Source organism: Amblyomma americanum, chromosome 8, assembly GCF_052857255.1.
Source record: "Amblyomma americanum isolate KBUSLIRL-KWMA chromosome 8, ASM5285725v1, whole genome shotgun sequence".
NCBI lineage: Eukaryota > Metazoa > Arthropoda > Arachnida > Ixodida > Ixodidae > Amblyomma > Amblyomma americanum.
In genome coordinates, this window is record NC_135504.1 from 41134891 (window position 1) to 41160984 (window position 26094).

The following is a 26094-nucleotide window of genomic DNA, read 5'->3' on the forward strand; positions in this document are numbered from 1 at the left end:
CTAGTATTGGTGCTCAGTTGCTTTTATTTGTTAAATTTCCAAGGCGTGACGGCACAGATGATGACGAAATCGGGGAGTGGGGGCTCTGGGTCCAGCGCACTAAAATTTAGCCTGGTTCACCTCACCTGCCATGGTTCAGGGCAGATTAATGGAGAAAGCACATGACCTTCGGAGTCTCTCGTCCAAGAACAGCTACGGGAGGCGACGGCCAATTGCCGCTGAAGCCGGGCGCTGGAAACGTGGAAGGCTGACAGTGGCGCTCGACTTCTTAGCACGCGCCCTACGGGATGACAGTAATGCCGCGAGCGCTGTCTTTTTCTTCTCGCTAAACCACTTGACTTTCTTCATCATCACCAAAAATCTTTCAACTTGAGTATCTTGCCCCATTATGGCATTTTTTACTCTTCTTGTTCAAATTTTGACACTGCGCAGAGGTTTGTAAAAGTCGACATTCGATCTTTTTGGCATCTTTCGGGGAGCTCTATCACACTGATATTCAGTTGGTGAATTTAGTCATCACTATTAGCAAAGCTGATTACACTAGAGGGTTGTTAAAGCCTCCTCTACCCCCCCTGCAGCGGCCACCCTACATCTCCGCAGAGGTTGAAAGAAACAGTCCAGCATATACACGATTTCAGTTTCGATACCTGGGGGCTGCCATATTGCTAGACCCCAGCGCCGCGTAGCGGCGTTGCCGTTACGGGCTGTTACTTTTGGCTTGGGCTGCTCGGGCTGCGTTGCGTCTCAGCGTGTTTTGGAGTGCAGCTCGTCGTTCTGCCGGCACCCGGTCGCAAAATAAATCTGCCGAAACGTAGCAGTGGTGAGCTTGAAGCCGTATACGTGTGCATTTTGAAAGGCGCAAGCGGCTGGAAGCGCTGGTGGTCAAGGCCACCAACCGCCCGTTATTGCATCGACGGAGCAAACGATCACGATAGGTGAGTGTCTGTGCTACTTACTACTAAAATAATGAATAACCGTAGTAAACAAATAAATATCGTTTTTTAACGGCTACGTAGCGTGTTACAGTCTTTGTAAGTTACCGCGGGCCACCTGACATTCAGCGGAATGAAGGGCCGGCAGTACGCTGACTGCGAGTCGTCGATCTGCGCTGCCTTCTGCCACCGATGGGCTGGCGTTCCGAAATTACTCGCGAGGGCTCCGGCAATCCCGCACAGTTCGTCTTTGGCCGCATCTGACGTGTACCGTACGTTCTACTACATGTAAATCCTTCGAATTAGCTTCGTCAGTACGCGTGCTCTTTCCCGTTGTAGGCCGCGTCCCACATAGCCACACCACTGCAATGTGGAACTCGCTCGATGCGTCACGAAACAGAAAGTTGGAAAGAACGAGATTGGTATACCCTTCACGCCTCGTACGTAGGCTGCACGAGCGCACGTAGCCGTGAGAGCGCAATTTGATTATGTGCGAGGCAGTGTTGATAGTCTGCCCAGTTGCCGAAATATGTGTAAGGTCGCCAACTCCTGTTGCGTCAGAGTATTTTGCGCAACTATATGTGCTTTGCGATCGGACTTGTGTGCCTTGTATTCGGGCAGTTAACCAGCATTATCGCATCTGTTTTGCACTGCTCAAATTTCAAGAAGGCAGAAGCAACTGTGGGATCCATATTATGGCAGCACTACAGTGAACTCATGATCGTACATATCTCCTTAAGAGCTGTAGCGCCCAATGCACTTTTGCCGGCCTTTGGAGGTATCTTTATTGTAATGTCCTTTTCATGCCGTCTTTTTTTTTTTCAGATGGTGACATCCATGCTCATCCCCTGCTCGTGCAGCAGTGGACAGATGACACCAAACCCTGGCCAAGCATAACAAGTGCTCATATTGTATGCTACTTGATTAGATCAAAGGCCTGTGATCTTAAAGAGGCAGAGGCGTACAAAAGCCTGGACTCTTATAACCAGCTGCAGTGCGGTTGGGTGGGCCGGGTGCTGAGTCACGAAGCAGCTGCTGATATTGTGTATGTGAAGGCCGATGTGCGACCCTCTCAGGCAGCAAACAAAAAACCATGGTTGCCATGGGCCTGTGTGCGGAAGAATGGTCAAGTGGTGACTGCTGGTTGTTCTTGCATGGCTGGAAAAGCACGTGTTTGTAGCCATATTGGTGCCCTGTTGTGGAAGCTAGAAATGGGCGTCCAGCTAGGCATCACTGGCATCTCATGTACCGACAAGACGGCAGCTTGGAATCGGGGTACAAAGAGAAATGTTGAGCCGGCCCTTCTCAATTCCATGTCCTTCAATCTTAAGAGGTCAACGGTGGACCCCGCAAGCACGCAGCACCCAAGGCCGACCCGAAAGGTCAAGCATTTTGCAAGCAAAGAAGAACTCGCAGACCACATCAAGAAGTCACCTTATGGCGAGCTCTTCAATATTCCTAGTGAGTATTGCTGAGATGACACACATCTATTAAACAAGCTGGTTGCCGGTGTAGTAATATGAGTGTGCTTTGCTGGTATTCAGTGTCAGATAACATTGTCACTTGCTGCATATAGTACGAGTAAGGCTCTACAACAAGGAAGTGGCAAGTGATCAAAGTCATTAGTTTCTAGAAGTTCAGTAGCACAATGAGGACCATGGACACTCATGAGTGAAAACTGATCTAAGATATAGAGCTTATGTACTCTATATGGAATACACATGCAGCTCATTTTGGAAGCCAGTCATTTTCGCAGACAGAGGAGAAAACAATTGGCACTTTTTGAAGATATTTCACATTCCAAGAAAAATCTGTTTGCAAGCACATGTGAATGAGAAAAATCATGAACCTGTTTGAATTCTGTGTAATGGCTGGCTGGACGACAAATTTTCGTATTGTCGGTAACACAGAACACGAATAATGAGAGCTTCATTTCTTTCCAAGGGAAGAGAAGCCATTTTTGAGAACTCCGGCTCATAAGAAAAAAAATTTGCTCATTGACACGTGTATCTGGGAGAGAATGAATGCTGCATTTAATGTAAAAAAAAGTTCACCGCTGTATGTGTTTAGTCCCATTTTGCAGTGTTCCGTATGAAAGAGGTGATTTCTTTCTTAGTTAGAGCTGCATATTCAGTGCAGTTATGTGCTGTGAGGATAAACTGAAATGGAACACTGTAAGGAGAAAAATAGAGTGTAAGTGTAAAAGGGATCTATATCTTTGAATGTTAGTTTGTGGAAAGACTTTGCCAAGCATTGACAATTCCTCGGAGCACGTGCTAGCCACATATGAAAAATTTTCATTGTAGAACATATTTTCTACTTTTTTGATGAATGCAGTTGCAAGTGAACACTGGGCTGATCCATCCATTTATTCACTCTTGTCCTGATTGCACTGTCATATTTTTGAAAATGTAGGTAGTACATTGACTACTATATGTAGGTGCGAGTTTGAGTGCCTTTCATGGAATGAAATTGGCTGTTAGGCATTGTGGTGATGCTTTTCATTTGCAGGCACCCTTCTCCACAACACATTGATGACGACGAGAAGGGAGATCCAGCAACCTTCTCAGGCACCAGCAAGTGTCCAGAGGCAACAAGCGGCACATCACTCAGAGAGGGTAGCGACAAAAATGCATAAGCCTTTGTCATGCATGAACATAACTTGACTCATTTATCTTGAATTGGAATGCAAGCTTTAGGAATGACCTGAACCCACAGCCATGCTCAATGTAATCTTGCTGACAAGGCAGTGTTGCCGCCCTTTTATTGTTGCTTAAACTGTTATAGTCAGACTTCTTAACATCTTTGCCCTTAATAAAAATTTATAACTAGACTAATGAAGACATTTTTTTCAGGTTGCCTTCCAGTCACCGAAGTGCAAAGAAAGGCAGCTGAACAAAGTGGAGCCACCAGTGGACGACTTCGAGATTACTCTCGAAAGACCTCTGTGCAACCTCAAATTCGGAAAGCTGCTTGGAAGTGAGCGAGCAGTGGATAAGCTCAGCCTTACCATGACCTCTGCAAAAAAAATTGAATCTGCCACAAGGGAGCAAAGAAACTGTGCCGAGTGGTTTTCCCACCGCAAGGGCAGGATAACTGCTTCATTGTTCAAAGATGTTTGCAGTTCCAAACGATTGAATTGCGAGTCATTAATGAAGAGAATACTTAATGACAACTGCATTACCAGCCTTGCCGTGCAGTATGGTATAAATTATGAGCAGTTAGCGAAACAGCGTGCTCTTGCTGCTTTTCAAACAAAGCATACAAATTGCAGACTCGAAGATTGTGGTTTGATGATTCATCCAAGGTATCCGTATCTTGGGTGTAGTCCAGACGGTTTGCTTGTCTGCGATTGCCACCCCCCAGCACTTTTAGAGGTTAAATGCCTATATAGCTTGCGGCATGTACATCCGGACGAATTAATTAAGGAGGGGCAGTGCAAGGCAGATTTTTGCTTAGATTCTGCAGGTGTACTAAAGGCAGCACATAAATACTACTACCAAGTTCAGGCACAGCTGCACCTGAACCTGGTAGGGAGCACTGTTTGCTACCTGTACTTGCATGTAGACCAAGGGGGAGCATTGATTCCAGTCAAGAGAGATGAAGGATTCATGGAAACCCACATTAATATTCTTGAAAGCTTTTTTGAGAGCATAATATTGCCTAGGCTGTGAAGGGAGTTGGTTGCTAAATTTACGAGGATAACATAAGTCTCAGCTGGATGATGCCTTTATGGTGCAGTGGATATAACCAAGGCTGATGATGCACAGCAGGAACTTCCTCCTCCTTGCACAGCTGTCTCCTAAAGACGCAGCGGCCATAGAGTGCACTGTTAGTGATGCCTGTGTTCTGCATTTTTTTGCTTTCTTAGAGTGTTAATCGCACGTTCGCATTTGAAATAAATGAGTCAAGCCCTAACAGTACTGGGATTGAAGCTGAACCTTTATTGTTCTTGCTGCTCTTTGATCAGAGGGCCCTTCAGATTGCATAGGCCAGCACAAACGAAAACAATCGTGTTGATATGCTTTTTTGACTTGATAGGCAAAGCCTGCTTAAAAATTCGATAAGTCTTTATCCGATTGATAGCGCGTTCCACATGGATGCGCAGTGAAGCGATTCGCCTGGTTTTTGTCACTTCTTTTTCAGACAGTTGACTCTTTCCTAAAAGACAACAAATATGAGCATTTCAAACCCAGTGGTGCATGAAAGCTTGCAATGTAGAGAACAGTCTACATACCTCTGGTGAAGGCCGGTACATTCATGCGGATTCCTTGTGCTTCAAGATGTGGCTCAAGCTTGAATCCACGATCTACCATAATTTCGTCGCCTGGGAGTAAATAGTCCTCCACACCACATGTCCGAACTATGTATTTATCGGAGGCCCTTCCACCATATACATCTGATACTAACATGATTAGCCCGTTGGGCGCTATGACTGTCAAAAACTTGATAGTATTTGACCCTTTGTATGCGCTGTAGCTCTGTGCCCTTGCCATTAATTTCTTGGGTCTTTGCAACCACGCCTCTGTGCAGTCAAATATGCATGTTGTGCGGCCGTAGCCATTCTTGACAAAGGTGTACGGCATACTGTCATAAACTACTGACCGAGGCAGCCACACCACTATGTCTTCCATTACTTTAGCTAAGGTGGACATCATACTTGAGAATATTGTTGACACTGTCGCAATTGAAATGCTGAATCTTCTTGCAAGGTCCCCACAGAGGAGCCCAAGTCCTAGTCTCATAAGTGTGAGCAACAGCTGTTGTTCTAAACCCAATATTCCCCCTACTTTTGTGCCATTGGCCCTCAGTAAAAGAATGAGCTTATTAAAAGCATCAAACGGGAGGCAAGTGTAGAAGTGTACGTCTTGTGGCGTTAAGTACTGAAAGTGAATGCTTCTCATTGTAAGAGGAGTGTTTGAACTGTCATTTGTGTCTGCATATGTGTGGTCTGGGACTGGTTCCTCCAATTCCCACTGTGTAGAGTTGTCTTTCTTCTCCACCTGAAATAATAAACAATCTTTTATATTGTTTTGAGAATCCATTTTCTTATAAATTACCTTCATTTCTGTTTCCTCCCTTGACAAACTGCTGTTTTGTTGGTCAGCGGCCATCTGTCGGAAAAATGCAGGAAAAGAAAAACATGAAGGCAATGCAGGTTGTCTTGGTTGGAAAAGTGAACTTTGTATGAGCACTCACAGTTGTTTCTTCAAAGCTAGCGTCTAGGCGAGACGAAGCAGCATCAGTTTTTAATGAGACCTGCTAGAAAAAAAGAGGCAACATCAGAAACGACCGTCTGGAAGCTCGGACAGCATGCAAGCTTATATCCAGTTTACTGGTGCATAGCAAGCTTGTTTTTGGAAATTAATACAGATTTGATAGTTATAGCCATGAGGGTTAACAACTTGCTGGCAGACAAACACAAGAATGGCAAAAACGGCCTATTTCAGTATGTAGTGGACCTGTATGTGCATGCATGCTTACATCTAGTTTGTTACTGGTTGCAAATACATCTTGAACATTACTGATAACCTGTGAAAGAAAGTGCAACAGATGGCTGCAATTTAGCTTCAGCAACAAAGGAATGATGAGAGCATGCATACTTTCACTCCGTGGCTGAAAGGCAGGCTGACCGAGTGATGTCCGATACAAACAACCTGCCAACAGAGAAGTACATTAGCTGTGAGTCTACTTTCTCAGCACATTGCAAAGCATCAAATAGTGAATGCACACTAACACTGTTTGCTGATTGAGGACAGGCTTGCTATGGAATCTTCTGTGTTGGATGATACATGTTATGAAACAGTGCAAATAACCCTGATCTCAAATTATCTAGCATGTGATGATGCTTAACAAGCTTCTCCGTACAATAACTCTGGCTTCACTAGAACAGTCATAGCTTGTCGAGACAGATTCAGTGCAAATGACATGACAAATGCCTCGCACCTTTTGTGTGCTATACGTGAGTGTGTTGCTCCAGACGTCACTCTGCATAGGACCTCTTGCATGCTCAAATATTTTGGGAAAATTTCCCTCACAGTGCTACACTCTGTTTAGGCAACAAATTGCACAATACTCAAAATCATGAGCTCTGAAAGCCAGTGCACTGCACAATTCCTTTTCTCTGCTTTACATGGCGGCATCAGCATAGATAAGTGCCTAAAGCCATCTGCCTACCAATGTATAACTAGATATGGTACTTGATGCCTTTGTTGCACTGTATGATCTTTCTAAAAGACTCGCGTTTGTGAAATTGCTGTTCTGTATATTTTTTGTACACGAGTCTCATTTCTTGCTCGAATTTCACAGCTGTGCATTCGTCTGAACCGAATATTTGAGACTGCTGTGTTTTTATTGCTTTGAAACACCTTGCCACCTGTCTGTACTTCAGCCCGCTCCTGTAGAAGCCCGATAAATGCTAACAATATTGTGAAATAATAAATGCGCATTTCTTACATTGTGCGGTGCCGTCTGCTGAACTGCATCAGATGCTTCGGACTCGTCACTTGGGCTTTCTTGTCTCTAAAATGCGAAACAAGTGTAACGTGAGCAACAGCTAGCAAGGCAGCAATGTGGGCTAGTTGGTTGTACATTTGATGGGAATAACGCGCTACACAAGGAAAAACAACAACTGAAACGACGGCGCTTGGACTTTGGTGGGAATAACCCGCTACACGAGGAAAAACGACAACTGAAACGAGGGCGCTTGTGCAAGCGCCGTCGTTTCAGTTGTTTTTCCGTGTGCAGCGCGTTATTCCCATCAAATGTAACGTGAGTTCCAGCATTTCCATGTACAGACTCAACAATCTGACCTTTCGTTTGACAGGTGGTGGACCACGGTCATCGCGCATCAGGCATCTGCGGCCGTGGATGACCTGAAACGATTATTATTTCTACTAACGGAAATAAAAAGCGCTCCTGTACATCACATATGGCGGTGTTGAAGTTGTAAAGCTGCACTTTTACGTTATCGACAACGTTTTAAGTTCAATCTGCGGCCAACCAGCGCATATCGCACCGCTGTCGCGAAACGTGCCCGGTGATGGAGCAGGCAATGGAAAAAAAAAGTGACAAATGCTGTCCGTGCTTTTACGCATGCAAAATGCAGCATAATAAACATTTAAGCTCTGCAGCAAGCAAATTGCATGTTTACTATACGTAAAACGACAATAATTGTACTTGCCTTTCGCTCGTAGCCGAGATTCAGCATGGGCAGTGGGTTTTGCTCCGTTCGCTTGCCATCGACGAAATGCAGAGAACAGACGCGCGAGTTTGTAGTCGGGGCAAAGTCCTTTCTGTTAACCAGCGACGTCCACTGACGATTCAACTCGGGGTCGACGAGAAATCGGTGCAACATGAACATGTCACACCCGCACTGAGACCTGGACACAGCATGCTTGGCGCAAGTGCTATCGGCGATGTTTTTCCTTTTACGCTGGTTGTTGCCACAGCCGACGACTACGCAGTGCTGACCAGTTGAAGTTCGCGCCGAGTACGGCATCGCGGCATTAGTTGCGAAAGGCGAGAAAATCACGATAAGGTACGGATATCTGTAAACAAGCTACGCCGAGAAGGTAAGAGCCGGCGATGTAACAGCCCGCAGCCAGTTGGCCACCGTGGTAGGCTGGAGAAGCGCGCGGTTCGAGAGTATTTTCTCCCTCTCCCAGCAGCCCTCGGTAAAATCGTGTATGCAACGCAGGCTGTAGGCTAGGCTACCTCTTGTGAGTTTATTTTTCCTCGCGCATGACTCCAAGGCATCCAAGTGCTGCTGTAGCTTTGAAGGCCTTTCTGCACGATGTAGGAATGAGTGCTGTCAGGCTGTCACATGTGATAGGAAGTTTGAAATAGAAGTATGAACTAAAGAAGTTTGGAGAAGGCGACGAGGATAACGATAAGCATCACGTGTGTTAAGCCAGGAATAACGAAGATGAAGAAGTGATATGTGTTGTGGGAAGAGATGACGATGACGAAAAGGATGACGTGTACCAACGCCAAGGTTATAAGAACGCGAGGGATAGCGTGGCACGGGAATATATGATACGGGTCCTCTTTTGGCCCAAGATATTAAACTTATTTTTGGAATGTTGCGGAGTACTCGAAGCTTCCCTCACCTCCGCCACAGGTTAGCCCGGTACTGCACTGCCTCCGGGATTGGCCCGGGATATAGTAGCGCGCGTCTTTTTTTTTTTTTCAATCTTTGCTCCCCACTTTTTCAACTCACCTACTTTGAGCACGTGGCAACGATTGTGGCCCAGCTTGAGGCAGTGAGCCGGTCCAGGCACTTTCCTTTCGATGCTTCCTCACAACAACAGCAGCAGCAACGTAGCACGAGGGGAGGGGGGAGGGGGGTAGAACATAGAAGTGGAGGTTCCGGCGGGTCAGGAACACCTCGGATGGAAGAGGGCAACGCCGGCTACTGCTCCGGTGAGTTCGAGTTCTACGGCGTCGCACCGTGTACTTGCTGCCTTTCCTGAGCTCGTTCAGGGGAGTCAACGGCTGACGCAACCACCTGCTACGGCCAGGGATGCCTCCAGCTCTGTTGCCACCCATCAGGGTTTTGCCCACAACGCCAGCATCACCAGCAACACCTCCACGGGTACTTGGACACGAAGCTCGCACGACGCCGCCAACGACGCCGCCAGTGACGCCAGCCTGACACCTTCGAAATCCACCTCGACGCCGGCTACCTGGATGCCACTGTATGGACCCATGCAGCGCTTCGTCAGCACCGAATCGCGAGCACGAACACCGAACGGTAGTAGACTGGGTGTTCCCGGGTCGTGTGTATTGGTAGTCTTCGTGTTTTGTGTTAATTCTGTTAGTTTTGTGCACTAGTGTTTGTGTCACGTAGGTTGTATTAAATGCGCCTCTCCGTGAGAACACTTTTCGGCTAGTCCATTCTCTCAGCCCGAATGCTCTCCGAGGATATTTGACAAAGTTGGTGGCGAACCTGCAAGGATTCATTTCCTTGTGTTTTTTTTTTGTTTTGTCTTGGATCTTTCTGATCTCTCTACGGCAGAAAATATGGATTTGGCAAAAACATTACAACTGGCTCTCAAGCTATGGTTAAGCAAGGAAGAGGTGATGAGTCTCTATGACGAGGCGGCAGAGAGGCAGAGAAAGGAGGCAAGTACGCAAAGAGAGGAAAGGGCGCAAGCATGCGCAGACGCTTGCGAGGCAGAAGACCGAGAGGCTAAGAGAGCTTGCGAGGCAGAATAACGGGAGATAACAAGGATTGAATGGGAGAAGGAGTGTCTTTTGTGGAAACAGATGCATGTCGCAGGAGGATATGAGGATATCACGGACAATTATCAGCATTCCTTAGCGGTTACAGAACCTACCAGGCCAGCCGGAGTGTGTCCAAGAAAGCTGATGGCTCCTTTCGATGACAAAAGAGATGATTTGGACGCATATCTGCAGCGATTACTGCGGATAGCTTTGGAACAAGGCTGGGAGCTCAGTAAATAGGCCATGGCATTGAGCATGTGTTAGTCGGGGATTCGCTCAATGTGTTTGGGAGGATGCCTGCTACTGTTTCCATGGGCGACAAGTCAGGAAGGCACTCCTCCAAAGATTCAGGCTTACGGTGGAGGGTAGATTGGGTTAAGATTTCCATCGTTGCGGTTGAGGGTGTGACTAGTAGTTTGGATGATTAATGATTCCAAGTGCAGGCGAGGGTATAGCTTCTTTTCGGTTGAAAGCACGTGTGCCCGACCCCAGTCGATGTCATGGCTTGTAGATACTGCGTGCTCGGCGATAGCATTTGAATCCACTTTTTTGTTGCGTACATCGTTACTATGTTCTTTTAGCCGCCTCTCGAAATTTCCGGTTTCGCCAATGTATGCGTAGTCACAGTCGGAACAAGGAACCTTGCACACTACGCCTGGATATTTTTCTTTGGGAAGGGGGTCTTTGACATTTACCAACGCATGGCGCAGTTTTCTTGTCGGAACGTGGGCGATATGAACACCAAAGGTGCGCATGATGCGTGCTAAAGCCTCGCTTAGTTCGGGAGCATAGGGCACGGCAGCACGTTTCAAGGGTGACAGAGGAGTATCGCTTGCTGAGTTTATTTGGTCCGCATCACACAATGGCATAAAGCATTGGTTATAGTTTTGGACCTTCAGAAAGCTTTCGATAGCATAGCGCATTCAATATTCTTAAGCGAATTGCCGCAGTGTGGGTTTAGAGGAAGAACTCTCGGGATTTTAAAGCGAAAGCTTCACTACGCTCGGTAAAGCAGATTTCGCCGTGCATTGCCGGTTGACCTTCAAGTGAGCCAGAGGCCAAGTGTGGCTATAGGCCTTGCCATATGTGGTCCACCATGATGATTAGACTGGATACGGGTAAATTCTCTCAGGAGACAAAATATCTGATTAAGGAACGCCAAAGCATGAACGCCTTTAACTCCACAGACAGAATGCCACTGGCAGAGTTGCTAAAGCGAATCAACAAGTGCAGGTAACCGACATGAGAAAGTGTAATATGTGAGAATCGAGCAAGCTCTAAAGAACCGAAGCAGCCTAGAAGTGCTGAAGTGGAAACTAGGCATAAACAAAAATTACTTATGCGCGCTAAAGAGACAAAGAAGGCAGTGTCATTAGCATCATGAATAAGATGATCAAAGAAGCCTGAGTTCTACGCACACCTATACGGTAGTGTGTGTAATCAGGATGTTAATGAGAAGGGCTGTAGAGCACAGTAATGTGATATCCCGCCAGTAAAGAACAAGGAAGTAAAGAAATCCTTAGGGGCAATGCAAAGAACGAAAGCAGCAGTTGAGGATCAGGTAAGAGCGGACCTGTTGAACGACGGTGGGAATATTGTGCTAGAAAAACTAGCCACCCTGTATACGCAATTCCTTACGATCTTGAGCGTGCCGGAAGTCTGGAAGAACGTTAACATTGTCTTAATTTATGCGAAAAGGGCCATCACAAACTTTAAAAAAAAATTGCAAGCTGACCAGCTAGTGCCCATCCCCTATAAATTGTTTATTATAGTAATCGCTAAGAGTGTCAGAACAACCTCATATTTCAGTCAATGAAATGATCAGGCAGGATTTCTTAAAGTCTGCTTCACAACGGACCTTATTCAAACTGTGTCAGGTGATAGAGAACTGCACCGATTATGAACTATATATAGCCTTCACAGATTACGATAAAACATTTGACTCAGTCGAAACCTGAACAGTGATGCAGGCATTACGGCAGCAGTGTGTAGATGAGGCCTGTCAAAAATACTGGAAGGTACCTGTAACGGCTGCACAGTCACCACCATCCTCCATTAAGCCAGCTATAAAAAAATCGATAAGAAAAGCCGTGATGCAAGGAGACGTTCTCGCCCTTGTTCTTAACCGCCTGCTTACAGCAGGTGTTTTGGGGCCTGGATTGGGACAAGTGAGGATAATACTTAATGGAGAATACCTCTAACCTTGGATTCGCTATTGACATTGCCTTGCTAAGTCACTCAGGGGATGAATTTCAATGCATGATCAGGGACTTTTAAAGATCGAGCTGAATGCTTGGTCTAAACATTAGCATTGCCCTGAATCTTTGCAATGTTTGTTCACGCTCAAAGCCACCGGCACTTGGCTTAACCGGTTTGCTTGTGGCGCGAGATGCGGCCAGACATCAATGATCGCATCCAGGCGTGGTTGCTTTCACAATGTTGCAGGCTGTTGCAGTTGGTTAGGCGCCTTTTCTTAATGGTTCATTGCCACCTTTAAATTGAGCGCGGCCGAGAGCGGCAGGTATTCTTTTCCACACCTACCGAGCATGCGTGTTGCAAACGCGGGCGATTAATTGAGTTATTTTAGGACACGAGTGAGCCCCAATAAACAGTTTATTCTAAAAGCATTTCTCGCTCTCTTTCTGACTGGCAAACTACTGTCTCCACTACGTAACAATATTAAGGAAACCAAAGTAATGTTCGACAGTTTCGGATGAAAACAGCAGTTCACAGTTGGTAGCGAGGCGCTGGAAGTGCTATGGGAAGTGCTACGTGTACTTAGGGCAGGTAGTGTCCGCAGATCTGGATTACAGGACAGAAATAACAAGGTTAAGATTGAGGCGGAGCGCACTTGGCACATTCTCTCAGGCCATTAATCGCATTTTAAGAATATTTCTCAAGATTAAATTATATAACAGCTGCAACTAACGAGTACTCACCTATGTGGGAGAAATGTGGAAGCTAGCCATAAGAGTTCAACTTAAATTACGGGAAACGCAGCAATCTGTGGAAAGGAAAATGATAGTTGTAACGCTAAGATACAGGAAGAGGGCAGAGTGGGTCAGGAAACAAACGCGGGTTAATGACTTCCTAGTAGAAATCAAGCAGAAGAAATGGGCACGGGCAAGGCATGAAATATGAAGGCAAGATAACCGATGGTCGTCAAGGGTAACAGACTGGATTCTAATACAAGGCAAGTGTAGCAGGGGGCGTCATACGTACAGGCGGGTGCATAAGATTAGGAAACTTGAGGAGATAAGGTGACCAAGTGCATGAGACAGGGTTAATTGGTGAGATAAGGGAAAGGCCTGCAGTGGGCGTAGCCAGGCTGATGATAACGATGACAAAGTTTCCTCAGGGTCCTCATCACCGCTAGGACGATTTCTGATAGAGATGTAGAGTGACATTGTTCTACAGCCACCGTCCCATACGGCAGAAGGAAGTAGCCTGAAAAAGATTGCTCTCGGATTACAATGGAACCGCTCACATGTCTGCACTCACGTCAAGCGCATAATGTTCGCAATAAAACCTCTCTTTGTTGGGGTGATAAGCGACACTGCGAGATTGTACTCCCGTTCCTTTTCAGAAATATCACTCACTGTATTGAGTTTTCTAGCTGATTTTTCGGTTCAGGTGTAATTACGACCTGCTTTAGAGATAAGGCTAAGGGAGGAGTGAACAATAGGTGTTCGAACGACACTTGCAGTAGTCACAATGGGCCAAGGTTGGGCAGTGAATAAAATTACTAAAAAGCACGAATCTACGCTCCAGCTGGAGTATTTGAGCGTCGGCTGACATCTTTCTTGTTGCTGCTCCAATCTTCCTTACGTAATCGACGGATGTCGCGCGCTACTCTGCTTCTGTTCCGTCTTTCATCCTCGCATTTCTTCCCTTGCGCAGACCCGTTGCGGTAGTTCAGCACCACCGCTGCGGTACAAAGACACACTGATTAAGCGATATACACAAGAGTTCTTCGAAGACATACATGAATGTGGCGACTGACAGTGCGAAAAGAATCGCAATTATTGTTCGAGCATTTATATGGTATACAACAATTTGAGTAGCAGAAACCAGAAACAGTTGAAACAGCAACTCGCCAACGACTTTTTCAAGACATACAGATAGACTGAATTCATTGCTGCAGGGATAACAAGAAAGAAACCAATGGTTTGGTTTATGGGGTTTAACGCCCCAAAGCGACTCAGGCTCTGAGGGACGCCGTAGTGTACGGCTCCGGAATTTCGACTTCCTGGGGTTATTTAACGTGCACTGACATCGCACAGTACACGGGCTTCTAGCATCATGACTCCATTGAAGTTAGACCGCCGCGGCCGGGATCGAACCCGCGTCTTTTGGGCCAGCAGACGAGCGCCGTAACCACTTAACCACCGCGGCGGGTGGAAGAAAACAAAAATCAACTGATACAAACACCTTCCCAGCATGTGAAAACGGGAGTACTCATTACGCAGGAATTCAGGGCAACTGAAGTGTCGAATGGCATCAGGCCCCAATCGGAGTCTCATTCCATGCTAAAATCGAAAACTAAAGGCAAAAATAAAGCGGAATGAGCAAGAAGCCTGCACCTGCGCAGCATCAACAGGCTTAAACCAAGCAACAAATAAAGAACAGGGTGCATTTGGCCAAAATTTGAATTTAAGGGAAAAATTCAATCGGAAAAATAAAGATGGGCACGGTAAAATTAGTGGCCTAAGGGCTCCGTGAGCACAGCGGGTGACAATGCCGCGTAGAGCTGTTTTATTGTGAAACGGAGGCATAATGAAACGTTGAAGGTGCCAGAAAGCCGAAAAACTATTATCATGAAAATAAAATAACAAGGTGAACAGGACACCAAGAGAAGAAAGTGATGGATATGAAGTAACAAAGGAAATGTATAACAGAAGACGAAGAAGAAAGCCAGGCATCCCAGGGTGTATGTGCCATATTACTTGAGGAGAAGAAGAAGAAGATCCCAGGGTGCGCACAGCAGATGACCGGCGAGGTTCATTCTGAAAAAAAGTGGAAAGGGAGAGGAAATAGAAAGGAGAGAACCAAGGAAAAGATAGACATACAAAAAGGGTGCACACCCTGAAGAAATGGTTGAGTGTGCGAAGAAGGTCAGTGCGCAGGAGGTTTGTCGACTGAATATGTGAAGATATAAAGGAAAGGGAGATAATGTAACAGTAACGTGATAATGAAAAGAGTGAAGCATGCAAGATACTCATCCTGAAATGGGGCGGACGTATCGCATCCACCTCGCTGGGCCGAAGGGGCCCTACCCACTGACTGAACGTGAATAGAACATGCAAAAGTAACTAGAGGCAACACCATCTCAAAGGCAACCGCATTCAAGATCTTATCGTCAGTCGCTATCGGTAGCCGCGCGCAAATTGTGGGGTGGGGGGGGGGGGGGGGGGGGCTTCGGAGGTTACCGGTTTCGCGCGTTGACAGAGCTGGTCAAAGTTTAAGGATTCACACATACCTCGGGTTTTAAGCTGTGCTAGTCAAGTAGTGCTTTCACCCTAAAAGCAACCATTGCAGAGAGTTTAGACAGATACCGGAAGACAGTCAAATCAAATCGCAAGAATGACGAGGCAACATTATTTATTCATGCAAAACAAACACCCTCAGAGCTTCTAGTAAGTCGTTTATTCCTGCTTGTTGAAACACTTATGTGCACGTACCCACTAGCACTTCAGTCCGATTAGAGCACTGGAAGTGACAGGACGGCTAGTGTAGTCAAGTGTGAGCTAGAGTCAAGGGACTGCGAACTTCGTGCAATGGAGGCATTATGGTTGCCAACTCTATATAAAGAAACTTAGTGTGCAGATTTCAGCTGGAAAGATTACGGAAACAGCCATTTAGAATACAGGAGGCGTTTTACGCTAAACTGAGCGCCAGAGAAGACGATGATTGAATGAAGTATGTTTTCAAGAACAAATGCCTTCCGGGAGAAATCAAAGCGAAATGACTTTTGAAGTTTACGGCAAGTGCGTTATGGCAAGGCATTCACGGAAATGAGCCAATACACAAGTCCCTCAGATGCATGCTATGTGGGAACGCGGCTTCATGAAGTTTAAGCGTTGACCTTACTGTTCAGACCTTGGTGCCAGTGATTACTTTCTCTTTGGTAACCCAAAGATATTTTTGCGCAGGCAACTATTTCCTGACAGAAACGCTATCAGATAAGCGTAAGAATGTTCCGGCACCACCAAGAAGTCTGCTATGTTGTGAAGGCAACCGTGTAAGATCAATTGAAATTACTGCGTTGATGTCAGCGGTAATATACTGATAAGTAGTAACTCAATTTTAACCGAAAATTTTGTGTTTACATGCCGGTAGACAACTTATTGGCACTTGGTGAACAAATTCGCTCACTGAGAGTTTGTAGGGAGCAAGAAAAAAACAGACAATTTTTTATTCTCAATGTGAGTGCTGCAAAGCTGCTGATAATTTCTTCAACTCCGACTCTTTTGGCCACATTGCTTTCAGCACATACTGCCAGGCCTGAGAACCTATACGTTTCTATTGTAAATGTCAAGTAGTTTTAATACGTTGCATATTAGAACCTCCGACTCTCTGATGATGCACCAGGCAGGGATACCTTGAAGAATATTTCAACCTGTAGTGACAAGATTGTTCATGATTAAAAAAAAAAAGGAATCCACTGAAAAATGAATGAGGAGTGCAGTGCTGACCAATGCTTGACCTCATCTAGGACGATGCATTCCGCTTCGAGGTGTTTCCTTAGCCAATGTATTTCGGCTTAAACTGCACTCCCAGGCAACTAGTCAGAGAAGGCTGTGAGTTTTGGAACTGAAACATTCAGCACATTTCCAGTTAAGAAAGGCAATGCCTGCCCCCGCTCCGCATTCCATGCTGCAGCTGCACGTCCTAGAGCCGTGCCCCCATCATCCCCCCTTTAAGGCCACTGACTTTTCTGTTTCTAGCCAGAGCCCTCTAAAAAAAAGTGTTTCATAGCGTAAGCTCGGAACTCAAGAGACACTACGAACCTAATACCTGTGACGGGAAGGCGAACACTAAACAGATAACAGCGGCAAAAAAAGGTATGAATGTACAATCACTGCCGCGTTATTAACTTTTTCTGGGTGCAAATTGGGCGAATGCATCCAACGACATAATCAGCACGATTCAAAATTTCTGGAAATAAAAGAGGAATCAGCGAATGCTGGTCGTTACAAGACCGCAATTATTGCATTTTTATTTTCTTTTAATACGATACGACAACTGGCTCCTGCTAAGGGGTATCGGGTGGCTGCGCTCACAGCAGTGCAGATCAGGACATTGTGACTATTGTTCTAGCCTCTCAGTATTGGACTCAAGCTTTGTATTATACACGTGATGCACGGGCGACTCCCACATATTTCACACGTGAATCCAGTTGCTTCCTGATAACTGGATTCTCGCTTGGAAAATGTGGGAGTTGCCTGACCATCACGTGCATTATTGCGGGGGTGCACCCTTGAAGATAGCGCCGATATGGCTCTCGGCTGCTAGGCCATTGAGTTGTATTTAAAAGGGCTTTGCAACTGTTTGCGCGACCACAAAAGAAGGCGATGATGGAACCGTCGCTTCTCTTCGTGCTGCCTATACTGGCACTGCCAGTAGTCGTTGCCGATGCTCCAAAGAGCTGGGCCATTCTTGTGGCTAGATCTAACGGCTACAAAGACTACCGGCACCAGGCGGACGTCTGCCACGCGTTCCAGGTTCTAAGCACCCATGGCATTCCTAAAGAGAACATTGTTGTTATGATGTACGATGACATCGCTGAGCAAGGAGTCGTAGTACAATACCACAACGGACCCAACGTCTACGAGGGAGTTCCCAAGGATTACACCGGAGGCAGCGTGACCTCCGAAAACTTTCTTCGGGTGCTTCAAGGCCAGAATATCGGCGTCGGTAGCGGGAAAGTGATCGCCAGCGGCCCCAACGACCACATCTTCGTGTTCTTCTCGGGACACGGTGGTCCTGGTTTCCTGCAATTCCCGAACGGAAGGGACAGGTTGTTCGCGAAGAAGTTTATAGGAGTGATCAGGAAAATGCACAAAGATAAGAAGTATGCCAAGATGGTCGTCTACGTGGAGGCTTGTTATGCTGGATCCATGTTCAGAGGCCGTCATCTCAAAGATCTGAACCTTTATGCCACGACGGCAGCTAACGCCTCCGAGTATTCTTACTCCCTCTGCCCGGACATGGTCAAAGGAGTGCCCCTGGGCAACGTCTACAGCGTCAATTGGATGGAGCACTCGGAAAAGAGCAATTTGATGACGACGACTCTCAGTGATCAGTACAATGAAGTCCGGAGAAAAACCAAAGGGAGCCGCGTTACTCAGTACGGTGACAGCAGCATGGGAAAGCTCTACCTCAGCGAGTTTCAAGGCAGGAAGAATCCGCGACAGGACACGGTTAAAAAGGGGCCATGCAAGCCCATTCCGAACTGGAATGTGCACATTGCTATACTAGATGAGAAAATATTGAACGCGAAAGGCGCGTCCGTAAAGAAATCTCTGCAGCAAAAGCGCAAACAGACACTGGAAAACAGGGATTTCCTTGAGAGGAAAATTGCCGAGATCGCGACATTCATCGCTGGAGAGAAAAAAGACAAAGCTAAGTCGCTTCTGACCTCCGAAACAGATGTGGTAAACTTCGACTGCTACGAAGCCGCTCTGTGCCATTTCGAAGACAGGTGCTTCAGTCTGTCCGCCAATCCCTACGCGCTGCACTACCTTCGAGTCTTGGTCAACGCATGCGAGTCCGGGTACCAAATGAGGGACATCACTTCAGCCATGGATTCGGCCTGCACTCACCCGACCATTAGAGGCATAGTTTAGGCTCAGGGCAGTTATATAAATTTCTTCTTTAGTGAAGTTTACGACCACAACAGGTCAAGGAAAAGACAATCAAAATCGGCCGTTTTGACTCTCTATAGCTGCGGTGTTACGTGCTTTGTTTGTGCTTTTTTGCTCTGCTATGTGTAATGTGCTTTCTTCTCCATGATTTTGCTTTTACAAACGTCTTTTTTTCTATCGTGTGAAACGAACTGAGTTCCCTATTCTTAGTGCTCATTAAATGCTGAAGATGAAACTTTATTTGATACTTGGTGTTATGAGAGAACTACTATCTAGGATCTTTGTTCCGAAGTGTAGTCTTTCTCCTGCAATATCTAGGTGTGTGCGTTTAGTATTTTTTCGAAACCGTATTCGATACGAACATTAGTTCAGAGGTGCAGTGTTTCTGTTGCAATATCTAGGATTGTGCAATTATTAATTTTTCGAAACCGAATCCAATGCGAACATTAGCTCCGAAGTGTAGTGTTTGTGTTGCGATATCTAGGGGTCTGTGATTAGAACTTCTTCTAAACCAAATCCAATAACAATAGTTTAGCTTCGGTACAGAATGGCATACGAAATTTCAGAATATATATCCCGAATCGAATACGAATTGTATAATGAATGAACCGAAGCTAACCGAATCGAATATTTGTGTGATTATTCGCTACTAGTACTGCTATTTGTAAAAAAACGAATGTTGATGCGAAAAAGCGAATACCCAAGCAGCACAAGTAATCAGCCCAATATTGGCAATGTATTAGTGAATGCTGTCCCTAAAAGGTCCAGTGTGAAACCATCCTTTCCAATATTGGACCAATTACCTGCGCTGCTTGGGTAGCTAGCGGGATAAACTCACGACGTTCAAAGCTTTAGCTGCAGAAAGACGGTATAACGATCTCCACTATAAGGTACGCCGCGCAGAGTACAGAGTCAGTACAAGGCGTGAGGACGTAACGTAGCGCCATCTGTTAGCGCCTACATGACGCTGGAAGGCGCATCACGTGTGTCACTCTCCTGCTTTATCACTCTCCTGCTTTATGAAGCGTATCAGGCTGTTCCGTTTTCGTGTTTATGACTTTTGTGGTCATGGTTACAGTCCACACACGGCAGTAAAGTGAATTTTTCGGTGATAAAGCACGTCACCTTGTAAACAAGCTCTTGCATGCAGATGACATGGTGAGTTTTATCCACCGCTAAAACGGAGTAGCTACCAATATTCCCCAAACGTCATTTAGCGCATACGTTGCTGTCGTTATGGACGTCACTGAAGCTTCTAAGCCAATAGTCATTCATAGGTAAGTAGTCGCGAGGTTACTAAGCAGTGACGAAAATGAAATTTCAACAAAGCAGGCGCGGTGTTGTCCAGAACAAAGAGTCATATAGATATGTGAAAATCAATGCGGAGCGGTTGTTTTCGATTTTTTCCGGCAGGTGCGGCGCTGTTCGACTGCTTCATTGAACAGTTTTTATTGCGGGCGATGAAGGTCGTTAAGACTTACAATATCAACTCTTGGATGACTTGGACGACACAGATAAATCTTTAAACTTTTAATCTGTGGAGATGAATGGTATCAAGCTCCTTTAAAGTTGGCTGCTACTTATTAACCAGATCAGCGACGACTCTATGAAAGAACCCTTGCTCCCTGAAATGTTTGCGAGTTTCATGAGAGCATAAATCCGCTTTTTTGCGCATTCAAGGGGTTAACAACCAAGTTTTTTTTTCTGCTTCACACCTTCCAGATCGAAACTGGCACTTGCGCCCAGCTCTGGAATGGACTTCTGGCATCGAAGCATTGATAAACCCTCGTGACTGAAGCATAAATAACGTGCTGCTGTTAAAGCGATGACACATGATATCAATGTACAACGCAGTAACTCCCGAGTAGAGAAAAACACAATATGCGATCAGCGCATTTTAAAGCACAGAAATTGTTTCCAGCACCCTCTGATGTCTAAGCAAGAGGAGTCACGTGATACTCCTTGCCACGCAGGATCGACGCTAATGCCACTCGCTCCAATGCTGGAGCTCGCGCCCAATATTAACTGTTCAAAATGTCAATTCATTCGTATTGGTAGATTAATTTCTACTACGGCGAACAAACTAGAGCAATATCTCAGTTCATGAGAGGACACGACAGTTATAGGCCATGACCACGGATAACAGGCACGAATGCAGGATGTGCATAACTTTCCTAGACCCTGAAGGAGGCGTTCTAGGATTTACCATTGGCGGCCTTAGGTCAGCTGTGATGATATTTAACGATTACACAGATCAGGCGCTTACAGCGCAAAGACATGTGATAGCCTATCTAGCAGTACACAACCACATTAGGGTATGGGCAAACGAAGGAGAGACGTGCATGAAAAAGTACGAAATAACTACTATAGAGAACGGGAGAAGAGATGCCGTGATAATGAAGCATACAGCATTATAGCGGTACAACATATATGCAGTACTGGGAGGTACTTGTAAAGGAATAATGGCGCGAGGGCTTACATTTTGGGAATGCGGCTTTGGGTCTAAAGGCAGAACTTCACTTGCTTGGGGTTGGAAATAAATCAGAGAGCTGTTGCCAGATTAGCACTAGGTGTCCGCAGAAAAACCACAAAAGAGGCAGTAAAGGCTGACATGGTCTGATCATCGTTCGAAACACAGGAAGCTCAGAGTAAAATATTATATGAACAACGGCTGAGGAATTTTGACGAGAACAGGTAGGCATGTGCGGTATTTATATGCTTGTACAGAAAGTGGGCCTACTGAGGGCGGCAGAAAATGACTAAAAGCTATCTATTAAGAATGGAGGAAACCAGGACGAAGAAGTAAAGAGCTTTGATTACCATAATCACCAGCCCGACTACGACCACTTCAGGGCAAAGGTCTCTCCCATGTCTCTCCAATTAACCTTGTCTTTTGCCAAGCTGTGCCCACCGTATCCCCGCAAACTTCTTAATCTCATCCGCCCACCTATCCTTCTGCCGCCGCCTGCTAAGCTTGCATACTCTTGGAATCCACTTCGTTACTCTTAAGGACCAGCGGTTATCTAAACTACATAAGAAACGCGGCGGGTAAGACTGGATTAACTGAGCGGTGAAACACAGACCTCATACCTGCAGAGAAAATGGCAAAGGCCAATCACAACGTGTCTATGAGAAGTCAACAAGCTGCAGCGGCAGTGCTAACCATCCAGCCAACCTAATGCCGTGCAACGGTGGAGCGGGCGTCGCCGATTACTGCATAGTATTTGTGTTATTCGAATGCCCTTCTATAATTTGCGCTCGTACTTGATTCGGTTCCAGTAATTTTCAATATGCGCTATATAAACCTTGTGCAACGAATCACAGAGGATAATATTCAATACAATATTCGAAAATTTCAAATATGCTCACATCGCTAGCAGTATCCTTGCTTTATACGCGTGGCTAAACTTAGCCAGCCTCGGTAATTAACCCTATCGACAACCTAAGTTGTCAATAGGGTTGTGCCGAATGGCCGGAAGGCTGGGACAGTTCCGCTGCTGCTAGTTTCGGCAGCCAACCTTTTTCGCATTGGACTGCGCCACAAAAATTGTGGACAAGGATGGGTGGTACATTTCAAAATCTTGCGCATAAAGAGCAGCTCCGACGGTTTTTCGACATTACCATATTCTAATGAGCCCCGCCGCGGTGGCTCAGTGGTTAGGGCGCTCGACTACTGATCCGGAGTTCCCGGGTTCGAACCCGACCGCGGCGGCTGCGTTTTTATGGAGGAAAAACGCTAAAGCGCCCGTGTGCTGTGCGATGTCAGTGCACGTTAAAGATCCCCAGGTGGTCGAAATTATTCCGGAGCCCTCCACTACGGCACCTATTATTCCTTTCTTCTTTCACTCCCTCCTTTATCCCTTCCCTTACGGCGCGGTTCAGGTGTCCAAAGATATATGAGACAGATACTGCGCCATTTCCTTTCCCCAAAAAACCAATTATTATTATTATATTCTAATGAAGGTTTTGACGGTCGTTCTTCTAGCTTTCCTGACTAGTTCTCTCATGTTTTAGCGCCATACGACCCTTCATTCCGGTGCAAATTGATTTTCAGATTTGCCGTTTCTGTGGCATCAGTTGAGAATGTTTGTATACGGACAACAGTGCCTTTTAGACATCAAAAACATGCCGCACACATTCATCGCATCTCTAATAAAACGTTCAAGCTCGCATTAACTGGCCTGATGTATTTTAGAAAAGGACTCGTGGCTTTCAGTCGCTAAGTCATTCAACGAGTGTTTAGACCATTTTCCTAGTAGTAGTGCTTGTGAGGTCATCGCTGCGTCACGTGAAGTATCGTCGCCTGTCATGGACTGCGCTTAGGTTTTCGTGCAGAAGCAATAATGCGGACGCTCCGAGCCCAGCGTGTATGTGCTTGCGAGTATGTGCCTAGAGACGATATTTTTAGGCCCTGAGCGTCGGCATTAGTGCTTTTAGGGCATTAGAAATATTTTCGCTTGGGTGTATGTGTCTAGACCCGCCGCGGTGGCTCAGTGGTTAAGGTGCTCGACTGCTGATCCGGAGTTCCCGGGTTCGAACCCGACCGCGGCGGCTGCGTTTTTATGGAGGCAAAACGCTAAGGAGCCCGTGTGCTGTGCGATGTCAGTGCACGTTAAAGATCCGCAGGTGGTCGAAATTATTCCGGAGCCCTCCATTACGGCACCTCTTTCTTCCTTTCTCCTTTCACTCCCTCTTTTATCCCTTCCCTTACGGCGTGGTTCAGGTGTCCAACGATCTGTGAGACAGATACTGCGCCATTTCCTTTCCCCCAAAACCTAATATTATTATTATTATTATTATTATTATTATTATTATTATTATTATTATTATTAATATTATTATGTGCCTAGAGCGCGCGCTCCGTCCTGCGGCACTACCCGCTCATTGTCGTCGTCTACGCAGCGCTAAGAAAAGACAAAAAATTGAATCAACCATCACTTGTGCGCCTCAGTTCACTCCTTCATGCATGTACAGCCAAGAAAAAAAGAACAAAAAAAGGCCTGCGCTTTCGCATCGAATCGAATGTTGCAGTCACCGTAATATTTGGTTTGCCGTGCTCGATTAATTAAAATGGGTCCATTGCGTATTATGAAAATCGGTTTCTTGTGCCAGATAGAGGGGACAAAGAAACACTATGAGGCCATCAATTGGAACTGCTCAAAAACACCTTGGCGTTACGCTTTAGTTATTTATATTGAGTTTATTGGCACAAAAGGAACTAAGGCTATAATGCGCCAAGCACAAGATTAGAGTTTTCTGTTAAAGGTAAAGTCTTTTTTGCCTACAGTTTCTTCAAAACACTGGATTCCTAGAGGAACTTAAAAATGATATACAAATCAACAAGTACTTGATCACCTAAAAGCAACGGGGGGTGTAATGGGGTGTATTCATTGCAGAATGTTCTAAAGTACTTTTTTCCTAGTTGTTCAAGTTTTGCACATGAGATTAAAACATGGCTTACTTTAAGTTCATTGCCACAAATTTCGCAGAGGTTTGTTTTGTTTTTTAAGTGCGAAGTTGTGTGCAAGGTGTGTGTGTCCAATGTGTAGACGACATAAAACAACTTCTGTGAATCGTTCCTGATGTCTAGATGACTTCTATTCTCCCAAAATGGGCTTTACATAATGTTTTTGTTGTTTACGTGCTCCTCCCTTGTAGCCTGCCAGTTATTTTTCAATCTACTGTGTATTAATTACAAGCAATCCTTGTGCGGCATGTTCAAGTGCTTTATTTTACTAAATCGCGCTTGTGCTGCGCGTGCATCTGCTTTTTCATTACCAACTATTCCGACATGGCTGGGGACCCAGCAGAATTTAATGTTATGTTCGTGTTTGTGATTTTAACGATGTTATGTATGATGTTTCCTATAATGGGTTCAGCAGTGCTTTGGGTTCAGAGTGCAGTGCTTTGAGCCCACTCAGAGAATCGGTGTAAACGATGGTATTTTTTATGTTTTCTTTTACTATTTGTTCTACAGCTACAAAGATGGCATAACACTCGACGGTAAAAACTGATACGCTCTCTGGCAGTCTTATTTTTCAAAGTTTCCTTGAATTACTGCACTTCCAACATGATTTCTTTTTTTTGAGCCATCAGTGTGAAATTCAGTATAGGTGTCATATTTTTCTTGCAGTGCAAAATATTCTTGTTGTATGTGCTCGTGTGAAGTTTGCTTTTATGTGAATGCGTCAGTGTGAAGTCACATACTGCGGTGAGGCTATACCATAGGGGCAGGCGGTCTTGTCGTGATGCGTTGTTAGGTAGAGTGTTTAGTACGTCTAAATGTTCGCATTTATCTTCAAAGTGCAGTACTAAAGGCCTCATAAAAATTTGGTTTGTTGTTCAATAATATTTTTGGATGGGCACTTGATAATAGGACGGGTGACAATAGGATGGTAGAGATGTTTTGGAAGAGAACTGATTTTTAAGACATATGTGCATGTGAGTCCGATTCGGCAGTCCTCGAGAGCAGGCTGATTAGCTTAAACGTAAAGGCTGGTTAATGGGGATATTCTGTATGTCCCAGATGATAGGCGCAGACCAAGGTTATGAACAGGGTCTAATTTTTTAAGGTAGGGTGTTCTTGCTGACCCATAGACTACGCACCCATAGTCCAGCTTAGAGCGTACCAGAGTGCGATAGATTTGTAAAAGGCATGCTCTGTCAGAACCCCACCGTTTTCGTGAGAGCACTTTTAGGAGATTGAGGGCTTGAGCTTTCCTTGTTAGGTTGTTGATACGCGGTAGAAATGTGAGTTTCTTGTCGAAAGTGACGCCTAAAAATTTGTTCTTGCTTAATTGGTTGTGCTGTTTGGTTCAACTATCGAATAGGATCGACCTGTAGGCCCCGTCTCAATGAAAAGAGGACAGGTACTGTTTTTTTTAGGTGAAGCTTTGAATCTATTTCTGTCTGCCCAAGCAGCCAGTTTATTTAGTGACACTGGTATTTGTCTTTCGCAGGACGATATGCTAGAGGAAGTGCATGCTATCTGTAGGTCATCTACATAAACCGAATACATTATGGAATTGGGTATGAATTAAGCTAAGGAGTTCATTTTTACTACGAAT

General features: G+C 45.5%; 2 protein-coding genes and 1 pseudogene across 6 annotated transcripts; 2 read left to right on the forward strand and 1 right to left on the reverse strand.

Moving 5' to 3' along the window:
• Positions 1 to 645: 645 nt before the first annotated feature.
• Positions 646 to 4717, forward strand: LOC144101462 (uncharacterized). 2 transcript variants are annotated; one of them, XM_077634644.1, is made up of 4 exons: positions 646 to 935; positions 1758 to 2393; positions 3444 to 3550; positions 3788 to 4717. In XM_077634644.1, the coding sequence occupies exons 2-4, from the start codon at positions 2087 to 2089 to the stop codon at positions 4604 to 4606; spliced, it is 1233 nt and encodes a 410-aa protein (XP_077490770.1). In that variant the 5' UTR covers positions 646 to 935; positions 1758 to 2086; the 3' UTR covers positions 4607 to 4717. The 2 variants fall into 2 exon arrangements, with proteins under 2 accessions (XP_077490770.1, XP_077490771.1); XM_077634645.1 differs by lacking the exon at positions 3788 to 4717 and having other exon boundaries at positions 3444 to 3781.
• Positions 4718 to 4853: 136 nt separating this feature from the next.
• On the reverse strand, positions 4854 to 8563 carry LOC144101460 (uncharacterized). Of its 4 annotated transcripts, none has more exons than XM_077634643.1 (8): positions 8116 to 8563; positions 7745 to 7807; positions 7389 to 7454; positions 6536 to 6589; positions 6132 to 6191; positions 5993 to 6046; positions 5170 to 5935; positions 4854 to 5093 (listed from the first exon to the last, which is right to left on the reverse strand). In XM_077634643.1, exons 1-8 carry the CDS (start codon positions 8431 to 8433, stop codon positions 4876 to 4878), a joined length of 1599 nt encoding a protein of 532 aa, XP_077490769.1. In that variant the 5' UTR covers positions 8434 to 8563; the 3' UTR covers positions 4854 to 4875. The 4 variants fall into 4 exon arrangements, with proteins under 4 accessions (XP_077490769.1, XP_077490768.1, XP_077490767.1 ...); XM_077634642.1 differs by having other exon boundaries at positions 6132 to 6194; XM_077634641.1 differs by having other exon boundaries at positions 5170 to 6046.
• Positions 8564 to 17737: 9174 nt separating this feature from the next.
• Positions 17738 to 20026, forward strand: LOC144102329 (legumain pseudogene; annotated as a pseudogene).
• The last annotated feature ends 6068 nt before the right edge of the window (positions 20027 to 26094 follow it).